General features: G+C 44.4%; 1 protein-coding gene across 1 annotated transcript in view; it reads left to right on the top strand.

Annotated features, from left to right (window-relative positions):
• The window catches only part of LOC306931963 (unconventional myosin-XVIIIa-like), a 128,534-nt gene that overhangs the window by 17,020 nt on the left and 86,488 nt on the right, over positions 1 to 25,026 (top strand). The window contains exons 6-17 of the mRNA XM_079513668.1: positions 470 to 680; positions 4,311 to 4,453; positions 5,043 to 5,143; positions 6,420 to 6,483; positions 7,121 to 7,265; positions 14,249 to 14,419; positions 14,826 to 14,916; positions 15,920 to 16,112; positions 17,141 to 17,230; positions 20,667 to 20,805; positions 21,272 to 21,431; positions 24,404 to 24,590. Of these exons, the coding sequence (XP_079369794.1) occupies positions 470 to 680; positions 4,311 to 4,453; positions 5,043 to 5,143; positions 6,420 to 6,483; positions 7,121 to 7,265; positions 14,249 to 14,419; positions 14,826 to 14,916; positions 15,920 to 16,112; positions 17,141 to 17,230; positions 20,667 to 20,805; positions 21,272 to 21,431; positions 24,404 to 24,590 (1,695 nt within the window). The remainder of the gene's footprint in view (positions 1 to 469; positions 681 to 4,310; positions 4,454 to 5,042; positions 5,144 to 6,419; positions 6,484 to 7,120; positions 7,266 to 14,248; positions 14,420 to 14,825; positions 14,917 to 15,919; positions 16,113 to 17,140; positions 17,231 to 20,666; positions 20,806 to 21,271; positions 21,432 to 24,403; positions 24,591 to 25,026) is intronic.

Below are 25,026 nucleotides of genomic sequence, written 5' to 3'. Positions count from 1 at the left end.
GTTTAGCAGTGAAAGACTTGTTAATTAAAAGAGGAGAGATGACAGTGGAGATAGGCATGGCCTCTGTGCTCAGGTCCAGAAAATGACAATGAAATCCAATTAGTCTAATGAGATTTAGAGGGTTTGGTTCCCACAGGCATGAGGCCTGTAACAGCTACTCAGCTCGCAATGAAACGGCTCTTTATTAGACCTCGAAAGACATGCACATATGGACGTGGACGTGCGTGTGTCACACACACACACACACACACACACACACACACACACACACACACACGCACACACACAAAATCTCTCTATTACAAACTACACGTGCTCAAGCTTAAGGCTCATACTGTGTGGACATGTTGATTCACTGATAGTCAGACATGGATTGTCAGCTGTACTGATGTAATCCGCTTCCTGTTTCACAAACTAATGAAAACTATGTCTCTCTCTCTTTATCTCTTATCTATGCAATCACGTTCAGGTGATGCACATGTTTAAGGGCTGCAGGCGCGAGGACACGGCACCTCACATCTATGCCGTGGCACAGTCTGCCTACCGCAACCTGCTGACCACGCGTCAGGACCAGTCCGTCGTGCTGCTGGGCAAGTCCGGCAGCGGGAAAACCACTAACTGCCAACACCTGGTCCAGTACCTGGTCTCCATCGCCGGCAGCACCGGCAAGATCTTCTCAGGTGAGCAACCCCAGAGTCGGAGTGAGACATTAACCCATTTAGACCTGAGGACGATTCTAAAAAATGTCTTCTAAATCCTGACGGTGTTCTGAAAAACCTCCGTTTCTATGTCAGTGGTGCTCAACGTACCTTTTTCATGTCAAGGACCCCCAGAATTATATGTAATAGTCTGCGGACCCCCCCATCTGAAAATATGTTGTTCCAGGGACACCCTCCCAGAAGCAAATATTTGAGTTAAAAACGAAAAAATATATATATTCAAAGATTTGCGCCACATTTTCACGATTTTTCAACAAATAGCAGATCTACAAGCTGATAGCGCGCCACAGAGTGGCGTGCTATGAGCTTGTAGATCTGCTATTTTTCAATAGCTAAATTATAACAATGTTTAAAACACCAAAAGGGGTTCCCGCCCAAAATGGGTTAACGAAAGAATGAGCTTATCAAAATGGGGTCCCGGGGACCTTCAGGGGTTCCGAGGGAACCATTTAATGTCACTGTTATTTCACCTGCTTAGAAGTTAGACCAAGTATTTTGACTATTCAGATCATAGGCTTCTCTCTCTCCCCCTGCAGCATATAAAGTTGAAAGTTGGAGAATTCTGTATGAAATCTAATCTAAACAAAAATCTCTAATAATGGCCTAATCATATGCATATAAACTCAGCACAAAAGGTTCGGAAATTTAACTTTGGTTGCATTATTTCTCCACTTTAATAATACCAATATTTATATCATTTTGCTGCTCTACCTCCTGAGCCACAGTCGCCCCTGGTATTACTGTGGGAGAGTGCAACCATACAGTCCAAGTCTAAGCAATTTAAAGCAAGGGTTGAATACCAACCATTTGCCATTTTGGCAAATTGTTTGGGGGTGCAATCCATACTTTTAACAGTGTTGCTCATTCCACGAACGCCTGATCCTTACAAGCAGTACCTTGTTGTAAAGATGACTAATCAACGATTAAAATGATATAAAATACAATACCAATTGGTATTATTAAAGTGGAGAAATAATCGACCAAAGTTAAGTTTCCGAACTTTTGGTGCCGAGTTTACATTTTGGGGATCATTGACATGAAAATGTAGACGGCAGGTGGAAAAGTAGAAATAAATGTCTGATTTTTGAGTGAGAGCGGCAATGGAAAACTGCCTCTGCACACTGTTGACAGAACCGGAAACAAACTGGATTAGTTTTTGTTTCCACTGCGGAGGGATAGCGCGGCTGTGGCTCAGGAGGTAGAGCAGGTCGTCCAATGATCCCTGGGTCGGCAGTTGGAATCCCGGCTCCTCCTCCTGTCCACATGTCGAAGTGTCCTTGGGCAAGACACTGAACCCTACATTGCCTCCAATGAGTCGGTCGGTGTGAGCTCGCCACCATTGGTGTGTGAATGTGGGAAGTGAGGACGCTGGCGTCGACTGTTCGCCGCTTCACCTCCCAATGTATGAATGAATGAACCGTAAATCGCTTTGAGCACTTGGAAAAGCGCTATAAAAATGCAATTCATTCATTATAGGGATCACCCATTCCAGTTCACAACGTGTCACATTGTGAGCTTGTAGATCTGAGATTTTCACTAAATTGTTCGCCCCCAGAATAGGGACACTATAGGATTTACGTGGTTAACCCATTCTGGGCGGGAACCCCTTTTGGTGTTTTAAGCACTATGTTATACTATTTAGCTATTGAAAAATAGCAGATCTACAAGCTCATAGCGCGGCACAGAGTGCCGCGCTATGAACTTGTAGGTCTGCTATTTTTGAAAAATCGTGAAAATGTGCCTCAAATCTTTGAATATATATATATATTATTTCAGAGTGAACATTTTAACTCAAATCTTTGCTTCTGTGGAGGTCCTGGAACAACATATTTTCAGATGGGGGCTGATTTCATATAATTTTTGGGGTCTGTGACATGAAATATTGATTACCACTGATATAGAAACATGACGTTAAAAAAAAAAAAAAACTGACATAGAAACTATTTAAATTTAAAAAAATTAGAAGACATTTTTTTTAAATTTCGACGTCAGGCCTAAATGGGTTCAAGTGATTTGAAGAGTACTGGGAAAGGCTCTAATCATCTCGCCCGCATTAACAATATGTTATCGTTGTGCCTGTTAATGCTAACGTATGTTTGTGTCCCAATATGTTCATGCTAGAGTGTGTTTGTGTTTGTGTTTATGTTTGTGTGCATCTGAGCATGTGATGGATGAGGGAGGGGAGCCCACTAATGAAGCCCTGAAGACAAAATGGGCTAATTACCCAAGCTTATCAAGGCAGCCCAGCTCTCCTGTTAAGCCATTTTGGGCGGGAACCCCTTTTGGTGTTTTAAGCGTTACGTTATACTTTAGCTATTGAAAAATAGCAGATCTACAAGCTCATAGTGCGGCACCGAGTGCCGCGCTACGAGCTTGTAGGTCTGCTATTTTTGAAAAATCACGAAAATGTGGCGCAAATCTTTTAGCTGAAATCTTTGCTTCTGGGGGCGTCCCTGGAACAACATATTTTCAGATGGGGGTCGGTGGCCAATTACATATAATTCTGGGGGTCCTTGACATGAACATTTTGAGAACCACTGACATAGAAACATGGGTTTTTCAGAAAACTGTCATGATTTAGAAGGCTTTTTTTTATTATTATTTTTTTTTTATTAGGTTTAAATGGGTTAAGCTGTAAATAGGCTAAACGGAGTTCTAGCATTTAGCATTCCAGCATTTTACATTTTATCGGACCGTGAAACAGAGAAGATGCTGCACATCTGTTGAACCCACTTCTAGTACCACCTGCACATCTGTTGAACCCACTTCTAGTACCACAGTGGTTTTCAAACCTCTTCTGCTCAAGCCACACCGATGACAAGTCAAAACACCTGTATTCATTGTGAAATTAGGTGTCCTGTAAGCTCACATTTTGTCACTGTGAGCTTGTAGATATGCTGTAGTATCCCCCCCCCCCCCCCCCCCCCCCAACCCAATGACATTCCCAAATAGAGACACCAGGTTGAAAGTGGTCAAAATGCATTTCTTAGGGTGTAGAATGTTCCCCTGTATTGGGAGCGTGCATGATGTAGTAAATATACTATCCTCATAATGCCAGCAGAAAACACACATTTTACTTGGATCAGTATAGTTACGCATGTCTACCATAGTCTTGGCCATAGACATTGTATTATCAATGATCGCCGCTGACGCCAACCATTGCCCTCTGATATTAACCCATTTTGGACTGAGGTCAATAAAAAAAGGCTTCTAAATCAAAACATTTTTCTGAAAAACCTATGTTTCTATTTCAGTGGTGCTCAACCTTTTTCATGTCAAGGACCCCCAGAATTAACTCTATTGGGCCACGGACTCCCATCTCAAAATATGTAGTTCCAGGGACCCCCCAGAAGCAAATATTTTAGTAAAAAATGTTCGCTCTGAAATATATATTCAATGATTTGCTCCACATTTTAACAACTTTTCAAAAATAGCAGACATACAAGCTCGTAGAACTTGTAGATCTGCTATTTTTCAATAGCTAAATTATAACATAATGTTTAAAACACCAAAAGGGGTTTCCGCCCCAAAATGGGTTAATGAGGTTGTTTTGGAGGTTGAAACCATTGCTTCTTGTCCTGTCCTCCTCAGCGGAGAAGTGGCAGGCGGTGTACACCATTCTGGAGGCTTTTGGGAACAGTTCCACCTCCATGAACTGCAACGGCAGCCGCTTCTCACACATCGTGTCCCTGGATTTCGACCAGGCTGGGCAGGTGGCCTCTGCATCCATACAGGTACGTGCGTGCGGGGCTCTCACACACACACCAGTGTTGTATTGTTTTTGGCAGCAAATTTTTTAGTCACATTTTAGGCACCTGGAATGTCTTAGTGTTAGTCTAGTTTTAGTCGACTAAATCTACAGTTGATTTAGTCGAACAAAATGTATTTTGGCGGGCCTTGATGCCGACATTTTTTTTCACTTGCTGAACATAGCTGATCTACAAGCTCACAACATCTGCTCAACAAGCTCATATGTTTCCCAATTTGCAGGCCTTAAAAAGTATTAAATATAATATAGTTACATATAATGTTTAATTTCATGTCGCGGAGCTCCAACCAGGTCACATAGACGTGATCAAATTGATCTTATATTTAACACATTATGTGCCCTTTTAATCTTTCAAAATGGCGACCCAGGGTGCCCACTTTTTAGACCCACTTTTTGACATTTTTTAAGAAAAAATAAAACCACAGACTCATTCATAGGACGTCATTCTGTGGACGTCTTGGGCAAACAAATTGTTAATTATAACCATATAATGTTATAACTATTATAACATATTATACAAACTATAACTAGTAGTTTGTGTCTTTGTCTCTCAGACGATGTTGTTGGAGAAGCTGAGGGTAACCAAGCGACCAGAAGCTGAGTCCACGTTCAATGTCTTCTACTACATGATGGCTGGAGCTGACAGCACTCTCAGGTGACTACTGTCTTCATACAGCACTATATCTGAATATACAAAAATATATTGTTATACTGTGTATAAGCACGTGACACATATATCCTCTCTAGAAGTAATTTTTGTTAATTCTCAGGTTTCAACATTGAGTTGGGTGGCAAAAAGTGTGAATGTCAATATCTAGACAACGTATTGATTGATTGATTGAAATATTTATTAACAGTTTGCAGAATTACAGTACATTTCAAGCACAAACTCAATACAAAGGCTGTTAACTGTGAGTGGACGACCCAATTAAGCATTACACTTGTTTACAAGAGGGTCCACCATGTTCAATTCATCAAAACATGTAGTGACGTACAAATAGACACTTCTATATAGACAAGAACAGAACAGGAATTCATCATAATGGAGGTAAAAAGGGAAAAGAAACGTATACAGTGAGGGAAAAAGGGGGGGGGGTGATATCCCTAGATACCGTACTTATTTACTTATTGCTGCAGAAGTCTAACTTCAGGCGTGCATGCTGAAAAGCAATCAGTTGGCCTAAGCAGAATATTTCATTGCATCAGTTTAATTGATTTAGTTTAAATGACAACGTTGTTGTCATTCCGTTGTATTTTCACGTTCATTGTAGCGTGCCTGATGCCCAAGGCAGGCCAGGCCAAAGACTAGGTTTAAAAAAAAATATATATATATATATGTTTTAGAAGAAGTCTGCTTTGTTAGATAGTACAGTGACTCGAGTTAAGGTGATGCTTAAGACCCATTTTGACCCGAGATCAGATTCTAAAAATGTCTTCTACATCCTGACAGTTTTCTGAAAAAGCTATGTTTCTATGTCAGTTGTTCTTCGATTTTTCAAAAATAGCAGACCTACAAGCTCGTAGCGCGCCACTCGGTGGCGCGCTATGAGCTTGTAGATCTGCTATTTTTCAATAGCTAAAGCATAACATAATGCTAACACCAAAAGGGTTTCCCGCCCAAAATGGGTTAACTGGGATTTGAACCTGTGATGCCACAATGATGTCTGGTTCTTAAACAATGGGGCAGTAAAACAAATACGATGCACAGTTTGGTGCTTTGTCTCAGTCAAACGGCAGCCCCTGTGTGTCCTGTACTGAGCGGCTCCGTCTGAGTTAGTGGCGATAAGCAGGCGTGGTTGGACATAATAGCAGCAGCCTTTAGCACACTCTCTCCCATTTATCAACCTTGTGTTGGAGAAGTGTGTCATTTCATGTCATTTCACCCATTGATTCTCTCCTCTCTCCTGCTCTCCTCTCCTCGCCTCCCACAGAACGGAGCTGCACTTTAACCACTTAGCAGAGAACAGTGCTTTTGGGATCCTGCCTCAGTCCAAGGTAATTGCAGAAGATGTTATGATTGAGGGGTCTCTCCACTCAGTGGGCTCGCTATGATGTGGTTTGGCGTGATTACTAGCCATGGCGTGTCGTGTGGTCACAGTGTGGTGTTTGTGTTTATGCATTAGTCTCTCTGTTTGTCTGAATTGTAATTGTAATGTAATTGTTAAGTACCGCCCTGGCCTGCACATCTGAGAGACACACACGCACGCACAGTGTAGTTTGCTACTGAAGCAAAATGAGCCAAAGAAAGTAAATATGGCACAAAGAGGCAAATGTATAGCGATAAATTGGAATGCGGTTTTGCAACGCTTCGTTGCGTTCTGGAATCGGTGGGTAGTTACACGTGTGATCATTTGACATGTAATGTGCGAAAACATAGCAATGGAAAGTGAGGACACTGATGAGGATGGCACGAACACCCCAGGAAAGGGCGTGTACCATTTGCCATTCATAATATAAGATGTAAAACACACGTGCTGTTTGAATAGTCAAATGATTATTACACAATTGCTTCACCTCCCTCCTTCCTTCCACCCCCCTCACCATTGGCACTCTCTCTTTTTCTTTTAATAATGTGCCTTCTACCTTCTCTCTCTGATCCCTCTTGTGTCTCTTCCTCCACTCCTCCACTCAGCCCGAGGACAAGCAGCGGGCCTCCCAGCAGTTCACCAAGCTGCAGGCAGCCATGAAGGTGCTGGGCATTTCTGGGGAGGAGCAGAAGGCCCTCTGGCTGGTCCTGGGGTCCATCTACCACCTGGGAGCCGCAGGGGCCACTAAAGGTATCCAGCACCACCCCCAGGACATCTGATTGACCTATAAACTCAACCACAATTTTGGAATTGAGATCCCACGCATTAATGCATTTATGGGCAGTGCGCTAACATGACATTACCGTTGCTTCGTCGACTGTCATTTACAACGTTAAATGTGCATGTATGTGCTGTGTTGTCTGCGTTAAGAGGTACAGGAGTTAGGAGTTCACAACAATTGTTGAGGAGGTGCTACTGACCAGAGAGTATACACAACTGTGTATAAGATGGAGGTTGCACAGCTCGTATAGCCACGATGCAAAAAAAAAAAACAATTTTATTTTCTACAACAATTTTCTTCCTCCAAGGTGTTTTGAAAACACTGAGGGAATTGTTGTCAAAACCTTGGTCACCCTTTACCCTGTTGCATTGTGGCTACGAGCTGTGCGACCTGCTTCTTTAAAATGGAGTACAATGGAGTAAACCAACAAACCACATGACTTCTGTAGAATGAAATCAAGTGCAATCCTCTTGCGGTTTGATCCTCACACAGGTTCACGGTATCTCCTCGTGCTTTTATTAGCCCATAACCTGACTGACTGGAAGGAGCAGAGCAAAGCGACCCACACATCCCCCGCACTGGCTCTCATCGGAGCGTATTAGACTATTAGTCCTTTATTAGTGGGCGTTCAAAGAGCCTTGGTGTGTGCGTTTATCTTTACGCGACAGATTATTTAGGGGGCTTTGATATTGCTTGTCACGATTCACCCATTATTACAAAATGAAGGATGACAACAAACCTCACTCCCTTTTCATTGCACAACCGTGTAATTATTATTATTTTTTTGCGATAAGGCAGAAATGGCCAGAGGAAGCACGCGTGCCTCTGAATATCCATTTGGCTCCCATTCTGCTGCAAGCTCCTTAATTAAATAAGTGGTTCAAAGACACCAAGAAGCGGTGAGCCCGCCTAGCCATTCATTAGGCCTGTCGAGAGGAAATTGTCCTTCTGCCTTAATACAAAAGAGCCTGGAACAACCAAGGGCTCCTGAGAAGTTTTAATTCTATTTGGGGGAGAGGGAATGGGGCGGTTTGGGGAGAGGGAATGGGGCGGTTGTAAATGCAATGGTGGACATATTTTCCCATCTATCGCTAATGAAGACAGATAGGTCGTTGCTAGCAAATGTTATTCACGGTACTGTGATATGCCTCTCCCTTTCTGCAGTCACAGACCTAGATGAAAGCGGTAATGAACTTTTTAATCATTGCACCGCAGGCCAAAGCTCATCTCCACTCCACTGTGTGTGTGTGTGCCTGCGTGTGTGTGTGCACAGGCACGTGCGTGCATGTGCGAAGACAGAACAGGGAATTAAAAATTCTTTGCATGTGTGGCCGAAGGAGAGAACAATTTTTTACATACACACAGCTTTTGTGTGTATGTAATACACATCTACTGTGCTCTTCTGTGAAGTAAGTGTCTGTCTGTCTGTCTGTCTGTCTGTCTGTCTGTCTGTCTGTCTGTCTGTCTGTCTGTCTGTCTGTCTGTGTCTGTCTGTCGGGGGTGTGGGGGGGTGCTTGCTTGCTCACACTCACGTATCCTTATAACAAGAAGGTGTATGGATTTCTTTGATTCTCTCTCTCTCTCCCTCTCCCTCTCCCTCTCCCTCTCCCTCTCCCTCTCTCTCTCTCTCTCTCTCTCTCTCTCTCTCTCTCTCTCTCTCTGTCTCTCTCTCTCTCTCTCTCTCTCTCCCCCGCTCTCTCTCTCTCCCCCGCTCTCTCTCTCTCTCTCTCTCTCTCTCTCTCTCTCTCTCTCTCTCTCTCTCTCTCTCTCTCTCTCTCCCTCTCCCTCTCTCCGTATCCCTTCTCATCTGCTGCACCACTCAACTCTGGGTTGCATTATACTGCTAGACATTCATTCCCTGTGCCTCACCTGACTGGTTCAAGACTCGATAGCAATATGCTGGTGTACAAAATAGCACAACTATTAATGAATTAGGAACACCACACATCAAGCGTATGTGTCTTTAAAAAACAATACAGTATATATTATACTAGAAATAAGGGCAGTCGTGTCCATTTAGGCTGCAGCAACATAACGTTGCTGTCGGGGCGGGAAACCTTGTATCTCCATATTTCATGTTTTTTTCCCACCCTACTTCGTCATACGGCAGTCAGTGCCGTGTCACACAAAAGTAGTAAAAATAGCTGATGCGTCGCAGACTCGTAATGCAATGCGTTGTGAGTTCATAGAGTTGCTATTGAATTAAAAAAAGGGAATGTGTTTAACCCATTCTGGGCGGGATCCCCTTTTGGTGTTAGCATTATGTTATGCTTTAGCTATTGAAAAATAGCAGATCTACAAGCTCGTAGCGCGCCACCGAGTGGCGCGCTACGAGCTTGTAGGTCTGCTATTTTTGAAAAATCGAAGAACGACTGACATAGAAACATAGCTTTTTCAGAAAACTGTCAGGATGTAGAAGACATTTTTAGAATCTGATCTCAGGTCAAAATGGGTTAAGCCTGTCTGAGTTGTATAAAAACTGAACCAATGAAAAGCTCTTGATACTAAATAATTACATTGGATCCATTGGAGCACACTGACTGTTTTGGACATACACGGTTTTACCTCCCGACAGCGACGAGACAAACACGAGTTGAGTGGAGTTCACTTTGAACCATGTTCTCACCTGCCAGTAGGGGTCAGACTTGTCGTTTGACTCCAAACAACACACACACAGCAGCATGCCTGGCTGCCACGGCAACAGGAAGAAAAGGACGTTTCACAGGCTGTGGTTCCACTAAACCTCTTTCTCTGTACGGGTTCGAGCTTCATAAAGACTCTGTACTGAACAACAGTACGAGTCATAGCGCCGAGGATGCTAGTCCGTCTGGACAACATACTTATTTTTCTCTGCCCAGAGTGGAGGTGAGCATCTCTGGTGGTCCCGGCACACACTCTTTTTTTTTTTTATGATTTGTACTTTATTAATTTTCTTTTGTATATGAAACATTGACAGACATAGACAAAACACAACCAAAGAAATGCATAACAAAACAAACGCATAACAAAACAAAACAAAACAATATAACAGAGTTGCACAGAAATATCCCGCAGTCCACCCCAGCCCCAATTCCAGACATATTCCTTCAGTGTATTTTTCTAAAGTTGCAGCCTGTTCAGAGCTCACTCAGAGCCAGAAACGAGTCCTGATACGTGCATATGGTAAAAGCCCCATTTTAAGTCAGTCGTCCATCCTATTGAGCGTCCCGGAACACACTTTCTGTGTGGATGTTCTCTCCCATGTTACATGGGTTTCCTACCACACCAAAGAGACATGCCTAAACTTGTGAACATACTCTTGCCCGTGCCCTTGAGCAAAACACTGGCCTCGGGGGGGGGAGGACCTTATGGTCCCCAAGGGGCTCTCAGTGAAACGATAACTTATTTAACCCATTTTGGCCTTTTCTGAAAAACCTCATGTTTCAGTGGTTCTCAATATTTCATGTCAAGGACCCCAAAATTATATGTAATATGCCGCCGACCCCCATCTGAAAATATGTTGTTTCAGGGACCCCCCCAGAAGCAAAGATTTGAGTTAAAAACTGAAACTCTGAAAGAATATATATTCAAAGATTTGAGGCACATTTTCACGATTTTTCAAAAATAGCAGACCTAGTGCCACGCTATGAGCTTGTAGATCTGCTATTTTCAATAGCTAAAGTATAACATAATGCTTAAAACACCAAAAGGGGTTCCCGCCCCAAAATGGGTTAATCATAATAGACACATAATTGCACACACACACTTTCCCAGCTGTCAGGACCAGAGCTGACCACGCCCCTTTCCTCTGATCTTTATAAACAGTGTTGTGTCATCCACACTGACACGGTGGGCTCCTCAGCCTGCGCTTGTTGCAAAGCATGCTGGGATATACCTGTTGTTGTTTTAACACATTGTGTCTGTTTTGTTTTTGTTTGTTTGTTTGTGTTGTTTCCAGTGAATGTGAACTGGTGGTTACATGAATTGTGTTTTTTCTAACCCCCTCTCTCTACTTGCATGTTTGCATGCTGCGCCCTATCAAACGCAGAGGAAGATGAAGGTAATGAAAAGAACAGGAAAACAACAGTTGTTCTGCACTGTTGTTGTTTTTTTACTTACCCCCCCCCTTCCCCACCCACCCCCCCGCCTTATTTCTACTCTCTTAATGCCTCTATCGTTCTTCGCAGACCTTAACCCGTTTTGACCTGAGATCAGATTCTAAAAAATGTCTTCTACATCCTGACAGTTTTCTGAAAAAGCTATGTTTCTATGTCAGTCGTTCTTCGATTTTTCAAAAATAGCAGACCTACAAGCTTGTAGCGCGCCACTCGGTGGCGCGCTATGAGCTTGTAGATCTGCTATTTTTCAATAGCTAAAGCATAACATAATGCTAACACCAAAAGGGGTTCCCGCCCAAAATGGGTTAAGTCATTAGCATTTTTATTGTTTTTTCCACCACTTTCCTCACCTCCTGTCTCCTTCCCTTTTGTCTTGTTGTCTTCTCTCTTTGCCTCATGACAATTCCCCCTCCTCTTTCTTCCCCCTCCTCCTCCACCTCCTCCATTCTCTGTTCTGTGAGATGAGAGACATGGGGATCAGAAAGTTTGTTGTCCGTTTTTTTTGTTATTTTCTAAAGCTCTCCGTTTGATGTCTTCTCCCACGTCTATAGTTTCCGCTCCCTCGCTGCTGTCGCGGTACAAGGCAGCCTCAAACCAAAGCTTGTTATTAATTCTGTTTATCTAGTCTACCGGTATTCACTTTTCTTCCCTACATGTCTGTTAAATTGTATCTGTTTAGTTACTCTCCCTATCCACCCTGCGTACCTCAGATGAACTCTGCTTAACAGGGTGTGCTGTTGATTTCTTTTCTTACGCAGGCCGCCATGTTGCGCCATTCAGTTCTGATTATCTGGCTTTGCACAGCCTCCAATCCAGTTGGAGCACATCTTCAATTACAGACACACGCACACACCAGACAGACTGCAAAATCAGTAGTGGTGAAACGACACTGCTTAGCAGTCAAATCCTGGGTGGCTTTAGTTCTTATGTCTCAACACTTCTTTGTTCAGATGCGTTCGCTGAATGCAGCTGCCGCCACAGAGCTCCCAGAACCAAAGTCACACTTTGTTACGGCTACCACACTTTGGTAGTTTTCATACTGTACTTTAATTTACTTGAATGCTCTGGGTTCACACAGATTTCTTAATAACTTGTACTATAGGCCATACTACTATGGTGCTAGAGTAAGTAAGTAACCTTGCAGAGCCATGAGGCCCATACGGCAGGAGCCTATCTCCTGTTTTTGTAGCGTGAGGCAGCTTGATGTACAAGTACACTAGCCTGGCTAATAAGCCACTGTCGTGTGGTATTTGAGTCTGGAGATGCTGTGTATGGATCTTGTTTCCCGGGGGGGCGGGTTCAAACAATTTCTCTTTGACGCAATAGGCCTATCTCACAGCCCGTTTTCCACGCCCACTTCCGGTAAATAGTGGTGTCTTTAACATGAGCATTTACACGTTTTTTTCTCTGGAGAATCTAAGTACATTTTCTAATGTAAAAATGTGACAGACCAATATTATTATGAAGCAAACAAGATGGTAAATCAGGTCGAACAGATAGAACAAACCTTACCTTGAGAAAACAAAAGTTGTAGACTTCTTAAATTACCTCTGTTAACATGGAGCGTCTATGGAGTGACGTCACGCTATCACCACTAACCCCGAAAGGGGGCGTATTTAGGGGGGCGGGGAAATTCTGTGAGATAGGCTTATTGGTCAGAGCTACTGTCAGTCAAAGGTCTCAAGCATTGAACGTCACTGTACCAAAGCCCGCCCATATTGCATACCGTGTCCCGATTGGCCACACCAGTTCTCTGGTGTAGGAAATGGGCGTACAATTGAGCATCTCCAGACCGTAATCCGCCAGCAGGCAATTTTTTTTTTGCCAACGGCTGATTCGGTCTGGCTTATTAGCCAGGCTACAAGTACACCCCCTGGACATGATGCTAGTATGTCACAGGGATTTACCCCCAATCCAACCCTTGATGCTGAGTGTCAAGTAGGGAGGCACTGGGTCCCATTTTTAGAGTCTTTGGTATGACCCGGCCGGGGATCGAACACCGACCTCCCAGTCTCAGGGCGGACACTCTAACCACAAGGCCACTGAGCTGGTGCTAGAGGTTATAAACTAACATGGACTATAACAGTCATAACATACTGTACATCCCCTTATCGCCACTGCCACTCATAGACCAGCACAGACTCCCGCTGTTTCACCGCCTTCATATCAAAGAGGTCGTACAATCGCTTCTGTCCAAAACTCCTTAATTGCGTTGGCGTGTCCGCTTTTAAGCCTGTTTTCATTTAAAGGACCTATAACATAAAATTCAACTTTTTCAATTTCTTTTGTGTTTTTGGGGCTCCCATATGTGTTTTCTATCCCCACAAATAACCAATTTTGAACAATCAGGCTTTCATATCATATAGGTGCTTTAATGGAAATTGCTCTCAGGAACAGCTCAACTGATTTTGTCCTCATCGTGATGTCATCAATGTCACCCTACTTTGTATAATTCCTCCTCTTCTTCAGTCTTCAGTTCCACTTTTGCATTTCCACTGTGTTTACAATGTCCACCATTGTTGATTTTCCAAGCTGGCATGGAATGGAAACAAGCCTGGTTTTATCTAGCATCAGTATTATAATGACTCAAATATTAAATAATCTGCATATCAGCACTCCCACCACCTCAGGACATTGTGGTACTGCAGCTAAAACTGCTTTCAAAGTCCAGAAAGAAATGACAAGGGCTGGTTATATCAGAGTGGTGATTGAGGATCAAACCATTAGACATAACTTTGAGGGACATAGACAATATGATATTAAATATTAAAAGCAGTTTTTTAATGCATGTTATTTGCGCTTTAACCACAGTAGATGCCTGCTAACCTCTCCTCTCCTCCACTTTGATGCTGCAGCGGGCCGCAAGCAGTTTGCCCGTCACGAGTGGGCTCAGAAGGCTGCTTACCTCCTGGGCTGCACCCTGGAGGAGCTGTCCTCGTCCATCTTCAAGCACCAGATCAAAGGGCTCCAGCGCTCCACCTCTTTCAGAGGAGGCCCCGACGCGGCCGGCGAAGGCGACGGATCAGGTGAGAGACGGCCACCAGAGACTGGGGGGTCTCTATCTGAGGGATTTATTGTGGGGTTCACCTGGGAGCAATTGGAGAACGCTAATTGTTGCTCAGACTCTGTCTGAATGGAAATGGTTGGCTGTCTCTCTCTCTCATTCTGCGTTGTCTTCTGAATGATTAATGTTTTCTCTCTCGCACACTTTGCTTCTCTTGTCTCTTCTCTCTCTTTGCTGTCACACACTCTCGGTCACCCTTTGCGTACCTCTTATCTCGTTCTCTCTCTCTCTGTGTCTCTATGTCTCTCTGTCGCTCTGTGTCTCTTATCCCTCTTTCTGTTCCTCTGTCTGTCTCTCTCTCTCTCTGTGTCTCTATGTCTCTCTATCGCTCTGTGCCTCTTATCTCTTTGTCTGTCTCTCTCTCTCAGGTTCTAAGATCACAGCTTTGGAGTGTTTGGAGGCCATGGCATCAGGCCTGTACTCGGAGCTCTTCACATTGGTCATCTCTCTGGTTAACAGGTGTGTGTGTGTGTGTGTGTGTGTGTGCATTGTGCGTGTGCGCGTGCGTGCGCGTGCCACATGCTCTATATTTCCTTCACCTCCATGTTTAGCTCCTACTACAATTAATTAAAAGCAGAATCGGTAATGCAAACAATTGCGTCAAATAAATGTCAGTGTAGTCATATATTTTAATTTGCTAGATGAGTCAGCTCTTGATCAATAACACATGTAATGCAATTAATTTGTTTTCCTTAATGAGTCAAATCATTTGTATTGGGGTAAAAAGTTCTGAATAGTGTTTTCCATCTAGAAATCAAACTATATACAGTGTGTAACTATAACCTTAGCATTCACAACAATCCACTTATTTGGCATTTAAGTGCACTTATTTTTTTGTTTGCTGTAGAGTAGATTCGTCAATCCAGTGTTTTTCCACAAGAGTATTCTCGTCACAAGTGTGTCTTTCACAGTCATGGCTCCCCTTCAGCCTTCCCTCTGTCTCCCATGGGTCACCATAGTGTATGCTACAGCAAGCTAATATAATCTAAATAGTCCATGCCCTTCACCTCCTTTTTGCTTCAATGGTAATCTATTCAATGATTGGTTGAAAAAAATGTTTCAACTGGCCACCCTGCTGTGGCTCAAGCGGCGGTTAGTGCCTGCACCACATAATTGTGATGTCCTGCATTGAAATGCAGCTCAGGTCCTGCATGTCATCCCTCTCTGCGTCCGTGCTTCACTTTTACTGCCTAATGGCACTGAAATACCCTTTTAAAATATCTTTAAATGAGGGGGCACGGTGGCGCAGTCGGTAGTGCTGTCGCCTCACAGCTGGAAGGTCTTGGGTTCCCGCTGGGGACACGTCATCAGTGCCCATACCCTGGGTGGGGTTGGCAAAAGGGCCTTTCTGTGTGGAGTTTGCATGTTCTTCCTGTGCCCCCTAGGGTAGGTAGGTACCCTCACAAAAAACATGCTAATCCTGGTCTCTTTCTTTCTTTCTTGTCACATGGGTGTCTCCCAGGGCCTTGAAGTCGAGCCAGCACTCTCTGTGCTCTCTGCTGATCGTGGACACGCCAGGCTTCCAGAACCCGCGCATCGCACGGCGCCAGCGAGGTGCCACTTTTGAGGAGCTGTGCCACAACTACGCCCAGGAGAGGCTTCAGACCCTGTTCCATGAGCGCACCTTTGTCCAGGAGCTGGAGAGATACAAGGAGGTGCAGACAGACAGACAGACAGACAGCAGACATAGGCTTCATGCCGAGTGCACGCACGCACGCACGCACGCACACACACACACACACACAATACACACACCTCTAACCTGCAGTCTGCATAGGCATGACTGCCCTATGTTCCTATGTGCACAACTGCACATAGCCTGTGCACACAGTGCACACTTTTACACAAACCCATTACATATTAAAAGACAGATGGTTCCTTTGTATGCATACTAAGTAACATGCGCAGTATTTAAACTGAGTGTGTACACAAAGCATTCAAATACAAAGCGTCCTTTCTTCCTATTGTCATGCTCATGAATAGCTTCCGCCCTGACTGAGAAGCACTATGCATAGAGATACCGTCTGTCTACCCAAGTGTGTTCTACTGTGTAGAGTGATACACTCTCTCCAAATTCACCTGCATTATTCTGCTTCCTCTTTTAAATATACTGTCTATACATTGATTAGAAATGTCATTAACATGTCTTTTTTTTTATTATCATGCTTTACGAATCAAAATAACAGATCTGTGGGAAAAAAAATCAGAAATGCTGTCTTGGATGAAATGTGAAGACTCACACACTGTAGTACACAACCCAATCTCCAGCAAAGAAATGTGATAATTTTTGTTGTGCACACTGCACAGTAAAAACTAAAATCCTTGTGATAATCTAATTGTAACTCTGAAAGTGTACAAATGGAACCAAACGAGTCCATTTGATTCCATTTGTGCACACAACAAAATGAACACTGATGATTTGACTCTATGGGCCCTATTATGCGTGTCTTAAGTACCAGGTCTTATTACTTAACTTAAGACCTGGAGGCGTGATCAATGCCATTTGGCTATTCTGAGTGGCCAAACAGCATTGACCACGCCTCCAGGTCTTAAGTTAAGTCATAAGACCTGGTACTTAAGACACGCATAATAGGGCCCTAAATGACTTATGTGATCTAGTCAGTGTAACTGTTTAACCCTATTATAGTTGACTAACCCAAACCCTTTCTTCTCCCGCATCTAGGAAAACATAGAGCTTGAGCTTTTAGATGACATAGAGCCCAGTACATCACAGTCTGTGGCTGCTATTGACCAAGCCTCGACACAAACCCTGGTAAGCAGAAAAAACAAACACTGAAATTCACAAGACGTCCTCTAGTCATTAACAACCAGTCAATGTCTGCTGTCACATTTCCAACAGGTGTGGTGCTTGAGTGTAGGGACTTTTATTTGAGTCATGGTTCGGTTCATTCTGAGCAGATGCGATATTTCATAATGCATCTCTTCTTGCGTTCCATGTACTGGTCTTTATTGTACAAAATGTACAAATGTTTAACCCATTTAGGCCTGACGTCGAAAAAAAAAAAAAAGTTCGCTCTGAAAGAATATATATTCAAAGATTTGTGCCGCATTTTTACGATCTTTCAAAAATAGCAGACCTACAAGCTCGTAGTGCGCCACTCGGTGGCGCGCTATGAGCTTGTAGATCTGCTATTTTTCAATAGCTAAAGTATAACATAAATGCTTAGTTAAAACACCAAAAGGGGTTCCCGCCCAGAATGGGTTAATACAATTCTTGTTTACATAAATATTCATTATGGTTAAAAAACACGATATCACGTATAATAATCACGTATAATAATGTACAAACACACAGAGATATAATAGATAATGTACTCAAATCAGTTTACTGTAACTGCAGGAACATGTTAAATTGTTGTCACCCCAAAAGTGCGGGGGCACTTTATTCTGTATCAATTTGGTTGAATGTATTCCTATAAAAGTGCAGAATGACTTGTGTCTGCAAATTGGTTCGGGTTATTCTTATGCCTTTGCTATCGACAGCCATGGCCAAAGCCAGGCATAATATTTTTGGATTGTCTGTTCTTAAGTACGTACTGTACTGTACGCACGACCTATGCGATATCTCAGGAACACTTTGGTTGGATTTCATGTGTCTGTGCCAGATATAATGAAATTCCCTCAAAGTCATACATACAGTATGAATGAATGAATGAGTCTACACTCTACAGACACTGATGTAAAGGGCAACTTTTTTGCAGAGGCCTAGAACCACGATGGAGTATTTATTTCTTTACATGGATCCTGTGTGGGAGTTTTTTTCCTGGCATGTTCATGCTTTTGGCAGTTAAGTTATAGTTTTGATGAAGATGTTACAGAGCTGCACAGGGAATATTCCTTCCTGTGACCTCCTTTTTTAGTTAAGTAGATACCGGAATTGCATGTAAATTGGCTCGAGTTTGTGACACAAGCAAACAAATTACCCTTCATATGCCACACGAGGTCGGTTTCCTCCTACAGTACCAATTAGCTCGCTATTCAGTGATCACAGCTTGTTGTTTTTCCAATTCGCTCCATTTCCTTTTTTTTGGAATTCATTCTACATCAGTGATATTAATTGCAGTCAAGTTTTTGATTCTTTCCGCTCTTGTAAGGTCAGAATGCCTTTTATTCCTCCCTCCCGCCCCCCCAGTCAGACGGATTTTCACCGCTAAACCCATCCAATTAAGTTTATTTATGAGACGCCTTTGGAAGGCACCTGGCCCATGCACAAAATCCCCGACACGGATGTGTACTGGTCCAAGAAAGTAGCATTAATTAGTATTATAATTCAGATTAAATGCGGGTTGGGTCATGTTGAAATTGATTGAAAATGCGAGAGCAAATAAACATTGCTTTCTAGTAATAATGTGTGCGTGCGTGTGTGCGCACGTGCTTTTCTGCGTTTTTGTCTGTGTGTGCTAAATGAGGACCCAAGGCCGAGCAGTGCTCGAGTTCCAACGAATAAGTAAAGGGCAGCATGCCAAGGACTCAACCCGAGCACAAATGCATAAACCCAGAAAAGAAGCAGAGCGATATGGAGGCGGAGGGCAAAACCCACGTTTCAGACAACATTCAGTTCTGCTCTCTTAACCGGGTTGTTTTCAATCTGCAATTATAATGTTAACATTTTGTATGCTAGAGTTAGAGTATGGTAACACAATATCACTAACGCATCTGCAGTGGAGTGTTGTCTCCATCGGTGAGTGGTTCCCTAATCTTCCAAATGTACACACCTACTGGTTGACAAAATAGTGCTGCCTGAAGCTCACAATATCTCACCCCAAGCGGGGGTTGCCTCTCGTCTGAGCGGTATTTGGTGTCTCTCGCGAGACCCAGACTTGAATCACAGGAGTTACAGATTGCAAAACTTGTGTTACATTGAATTAGTCTCGCGTAGCCATACAACTATTCCACAATCTCCCAATGCTCTATAGTCTGGAACTACACCTCCCGAAATCCGGGAGGAAGCTGCTATTTCCTGTTCCTGCTTGCTCTCAACGGAGGCGGTCACCGCCCACCGTGAGATGTAATGTTTTGGCGCTGCCTATTGCTGTTGTAACACTTCAATTTCCCCTCTGGGATTAATAAAGTATCTATCCATCTATCTATCTCCGTTCTCGAAAATATATTCTTAAATATATCATGATATACCAGCTTCCTACGCTTCTGGCGGGCTCAGTGTTAAGAACACTGGTGGCAAATTGGGAGGAAAACTAATAACATCATTAATTACCAAAGTAGAAAACTGTAGAGCGTGGCTTAAAAGTGCTTGACTGGGCCTGAAGAATATTCTTCATTTTAATATCAGACCTTTAATGAGATGGTCACATCTAATACTAGTACTTCATGATTTGACTGAACTCACCATTGAGGTTTGTTTCTGCACTGCACTCAGAATAGAGGCAGCTCAGCAACTTGGCCTACACTCGCTGAGCGAGCCCTCCCAGCAAAACTCACCAAACAAAGAAAAGAGTGGATGGGTTGAACCATACCCCCTGCAGTATACTGTATTCACTGGAGTTCCTCAACCCTTATTTGAGCTGACCTTCTCCGGCAGTTCAGTCTTTAACGGAATACCCCACTGACATATTTATGACATTAACGTGATCTTTGCAAAAAAACATCTTGATTGCATGTTATACCATTGTTATGCCATTGCCTCTGGTGGCAGAAGGGAGAATGGCTGTCATTTATGATGTCCATATATGGTGATACAGAGAGCTTTGATGAACTTTGCACCACATATTGATCACTACTCCTACCAATAAAGACATTATTTTAATGTCCCATCATGCCATACTGCTAAGAAACTTCTTTATGTATTTCTCTCTGTGACAGATTTAGTTTATTTTCTAAGTGTAAGGTGGGGCATAATGTGCCAAAACACAGTTACTGTCTGTTTTGACAACACGTCGCTGCTATGTCTGATTATACAACAACGTCCAAAGTCATTTGTGCGGTGGTACTTTGTGTCGATCTTGTGGGGGAGTGAATGGACGAAAGGCAAAATGAAAGGGACAGTGAGTGGCAGGGACTATTATGGACTACTTATGTGAAAATGTGATTGCAACACACCTGTACAGTATGTTCGCTAAGCTCTGCTGCTGTGTGGTTGTGTGTATGGTGTATGTGCGCATATGCATGCGCGCATGTGTACGCATCCTGTATAGCTCAGTATTATTATGGTTGTTCCGTCCATGGTTCAGGTCCGTACCCTGGCCAGGACAGACGAGGCACGGGGTCTGCTGTGGCTGATGGAGGAAGAGGCTGTCCAGCCTGGAGGCACCGAGGAGACACTGCTGGAGAGACTGTTCAGCTACTACGGTCCGCAGGGAGACAATAAGGGTAAGGACATGCATGGAAACCATGTTTTCCTGTACCTTTTCTCTCTCCTTCTGATGTTTCCTTTTCCCGCCCGCTCTTCTCCTTGTTGCCACCTATCATCTATTTTGCAACATTGAATTTAATTACAATATTCATAATAACTTCATTAAAAAAATTATTGATGCAGCGAGCTAGCTTTTTTTAAATGTACTACTAATAATGGGTTGTATGGAAAATACAGTATACTTTATGGCATTAGAAAAGATTTTTTATATTTTTCAAATATACGACTTTAGAACTTAAAAGAGCACCCTAAGTACCGTTTTGTTTTGTTTTTTCTCGCTTTTGTGTGTGTGTGTGTGTGTGTGCGTGCGTGCGTGCGTGCGTGCGTGCGTGCGTGCACACTCTGATATAGATCGGGGCTTCCATTGCAAGGACTCCCCCAGAATCCACCTATAACCTCCATCCTTCTCCGTTCTCCCTCCAGGTCCCAGTCTGTTGTTGAAAGGGGACAAGCCACATCACTTCCTGCTGGGCCACAGCCACGGGACGGACTGGGTGGAGTACGACGCCCAGGGCTGGCTGAGCCACGCCAAGCACAACCCAGCCACACAGAACGCTGCCACCCTCCTGCAGGACTCCCAGAAGTAAGTACCAAGCACAACCCCGCCACACAGAACGCTGCCACCCTCCTGCAGGACTCCCAGAAGTACGTAGCACAAGCACAACCCAGCCACACAGAACGCTGCCACCCTCCTGCAGGACTCCCAGAAGTACGTAGGCCTAGTCTCCCTAACCCTAACCCAAGCACAACCCCGCCACACAGAACGCTGCCACCCTCCTGCAGGACTCCCAGAAGTACGTAGGCCTAGTCTCCCTAACCCTAACCCAAGCACAACCCCGCCACACAGAACGCTGCCACCCTCCTGCAGGACTCCCAGAAGTACGTAGGCCTAGTCTCCCTAACCCTAACCCAAGCACAACCCAGCCACACAGAACGCTGCCACCCTCCTGCAGGACTCCCAGAAGTACGTAGGCCTAGTCTCCCTAACCCTAACCCAAGCACAACCCAGCCACACAGAACGCTGCCACCCTCCTGCAGGACTCCCAGAAGTACGTAGGCCTAGTCTCCCTAACCCTAACCCAAGCACAACCCAGCCACACAGAACGCTGCCACCCTCCTGCAGGACTCCCAGAAGTACGTAGGCCTAGTCTCTAGCCAAGCACAACCCAGCCACACAGAACGCTGCCACCCTCCTGCAGGACTCCCAGAAGTACGTAGGCCTAGTCTCCCTAACCCTAACCCAAGCACAACCCCGCCACACAGAACGCTGCCACCCTCCTGCAGGACTCCCAGAAGTACGTAGGCCTAGTCTCCCTAACCCTAACCCAAGCACAACCCCGCCACACAGAACGCTGCCACCCTCCTGCAGGACTCCCAGAAGTACGTAGGCCTAGTCTCCCTAACCCTAACCCAAGCACAACCCAGCCACACAGAACGCTGCCACCCTCCTGCAGGACTCCCAGAAGTACGTAGGCCTAGTCTCCCTAACCCTAACCCAAGCACAACCCAGCCACACAGAACGCTGCCACCCTCCTGCAGGACTCCCAGAAGTACGTAGGCCTAGTCTCCCTAACCCTAACCCAAGCACAACCCAGCCACACAGAACGCTGCCACCCTCCTGCAGGACTCCCAGAAGTACGTAGGCCTAGTCTCTAGCCAAGCACAACCCAGCCACACAGAACGCTGCCACCCTCCTGCAGGACTCCCAGAAGTACGTAGGCCTAGTCTCTAGTCTCTAGCCAAGCACAACCCCGCCACACAGAACGCTGCCACCCTCCTGCAGGACTCCCAGAAGTAGGCCTAGTCTCTCTAACCCTAACCCTAACCCTAACACAACCCGGCCACACAGAACGCTGCCACCCTCCTGCAGGACTCCCAGAAGTAGGCCTAGTCTCTGTGTTTCGCTTGGAGATTGTAACCAATGGAACATTTTGTACTGTAGTGCCGTGCACACGCGCTCCACACCCCCACAGGGAGTGCAGTGCCCGGTATTCAGTCGGTCGGACCCACGGTTGTCCACAAACACCACAAAAGGCTCTGGTCAGGCTCTGCCAGTGGGCCTAATTAGCCCAAGTGCCCTCACCTGTGCAATGTCCAGCCTCTGCCTCAGCCAATAGCTTAAAAAGTATTATTAGGTTCCCAAGTTGCATCGTTCTCAAGTAGGCCGGTGGCCGACGGGCACGTACAGGTCCAACAGCTTTTACTGTTACAATGGCCAAACCATTTATATTTATTATTTTATTTTGACATGACGGTAATATGGGTGCAAAAATGGAAATGTGTATAAAAAAGTTAGCCCTTCGCTAAATCCCACCCCAAAAAGCGATTGTCCAATGCCAATCCAAATAGTTTAGCAACTGTTGCTATGCAGGTCAAGCTTTCGCCACCTCATAGCTGTCAATGTTATTTTGCATGGCTGTGTTGTTGAACATATTTATGCACGGCTTTACATCGAGAAAAAGAAACAGTTAGTAGGGGCAGCCCCGTTTTAACTGTGTAACCGAATATCCCCGCACACCCCCTAATTAATTCAGATTACGTAAGATACTTTTTCTACAATATCCATGTGACATGCGGTAGGTTGCAGTGAATTCCACACAGCTCTAGAATCATCCAGAAGCATTTAGGAAAAGTTAACTTGCTTTGATGAGAGCAGCCGGCAGGACAATGAGCCATGCAACGACAGGGAGCAGACCATGCAACATATGGGCCACAAAACAACACAATATGCCACTAATACATTCAGATTAGCTCCATGTACTCTATAATTGAAGTATCAATCACAGCTTGACGCACCGATAAAGAAGGGCACGCATGCACGCGTACAAACCACACAGGCATTAGCCCATTTTGGGCGGGATCCCCTTTTGGTGTTAGCATTGTTATGCTTTAGCTATTGAAAAATAGCAGATCTACAAGCTCATAGCGCGCCACCGAGTGGCGCGCTACGAGCTTGTAGGTCTGCTATTTTTGAAAAATCGATGAACGACTGACATAGAAACACAGCTTTTTCAGAAAACTGTCAGGATGTAGAAGACATTTTTAGAATCTGATCTCAGGTCAAAATGGGTTAACCCATTTAGGCCTGAGCTCGATTCTACGAAATGTCTTCTAAATCATGAGTTTTCTGTGTTTCTATGTCAGTGGTGCTCAAACTATTTCATGTCAAGGACCCCAAAAATGATATGTATTTGGCCTCCGACCCCCATCTCAAAATATGTTGTTCCAGGGACCCCCCCCTGAGTAAAAAAAATGTTTGCTCCGAAAGAATACATATTCAAAGATTTTTGCCACATTTTCATGATTTTTCAAAAGAATAGCAGACCTACAAGCTCGTAGCGCAGCACTCGGTGCCGCGCTACGAGCTTGTAGTTCAATAGTTAAAACACCAAAATGGGTTCCCGCCCAAAATGGGTTAAAACCATGTTTTCTGTCCTTTCCTCCTCTCTTCTCTGCCTCCGTTTCCTTTCCTCCATGCTCTTCTTCCTTGTTTCCCATCTCATCCACTGCTCTCCCTCCCTCCCTCCCTCCCTCCCTCCCTCCCTCCCCCCGCAGGAAGAACATCAGCGTGTTGTTTGCAGGCAGGTCCGGCGGGGCCACTGTGCTGTCGGGCTCCATAGCCGGGCTGGAGGGAGGCTCCCAGCTGGCCCTGCGCCGAGCCACCAGCATGAGGAAGACCTTCACTACAGGGATGGCTGCCGTGAAGAAGAAGAGCCTCTGCATCCAGATCAAACTGCAAGTGGTGAGGAGAGGAGGAGGAGCAGTTGTTGTTTTATGGCAGCAAATTTTGATTTTAGTTTTAGTCATAGTACCTTCAATAGTACCACATTTTAGTCACCTGGAATGTTTTAGTGTTAGTCTAGTTTCAGTCGACTAAATATCATAACTAAATCATGACTAAATCTACAGTTGATTTAGTCGACTAAAATGTATTTTGGCGGGCCTTGATGCCGTCATAATGGCTGATTTTACTCTAGCTGAAGATAGCCGATCTACAAGCTCACAACGCGTCGCAGCGCGACACGTTGTGAGCTTGTAGATTGGCTATTTTCAGCATGCAACCAAGTGTAAAATGACTTATACTGGATCTCTTGTCCACTAGTCCCTTCCTAACATTTTAGTCTAGTTTTTGTTGACGAAATTGTCAGTATATTTAGTCTTAGTTTTAGTCATCATAG

The sequence above is a fragment of the Electrona antarctica genome, assembly GCF_951216825.1.
Source record: "Electrona antarctica genome assembly, chromosome: 11".
In the NCBI taxonomy this organism is placed as follows: domain Eukaryota; kingdom Metazoa; phylum Chordata; class Actinopteri; order Myctophiformes; family Myctophidae; genus Electrona; species Electrona antarctica.
The sequence above is the reverse complement of the archived record's forward strand: the minus strand, read 5'-3'. Positions and strand labels throughout refer to the sequence as shown.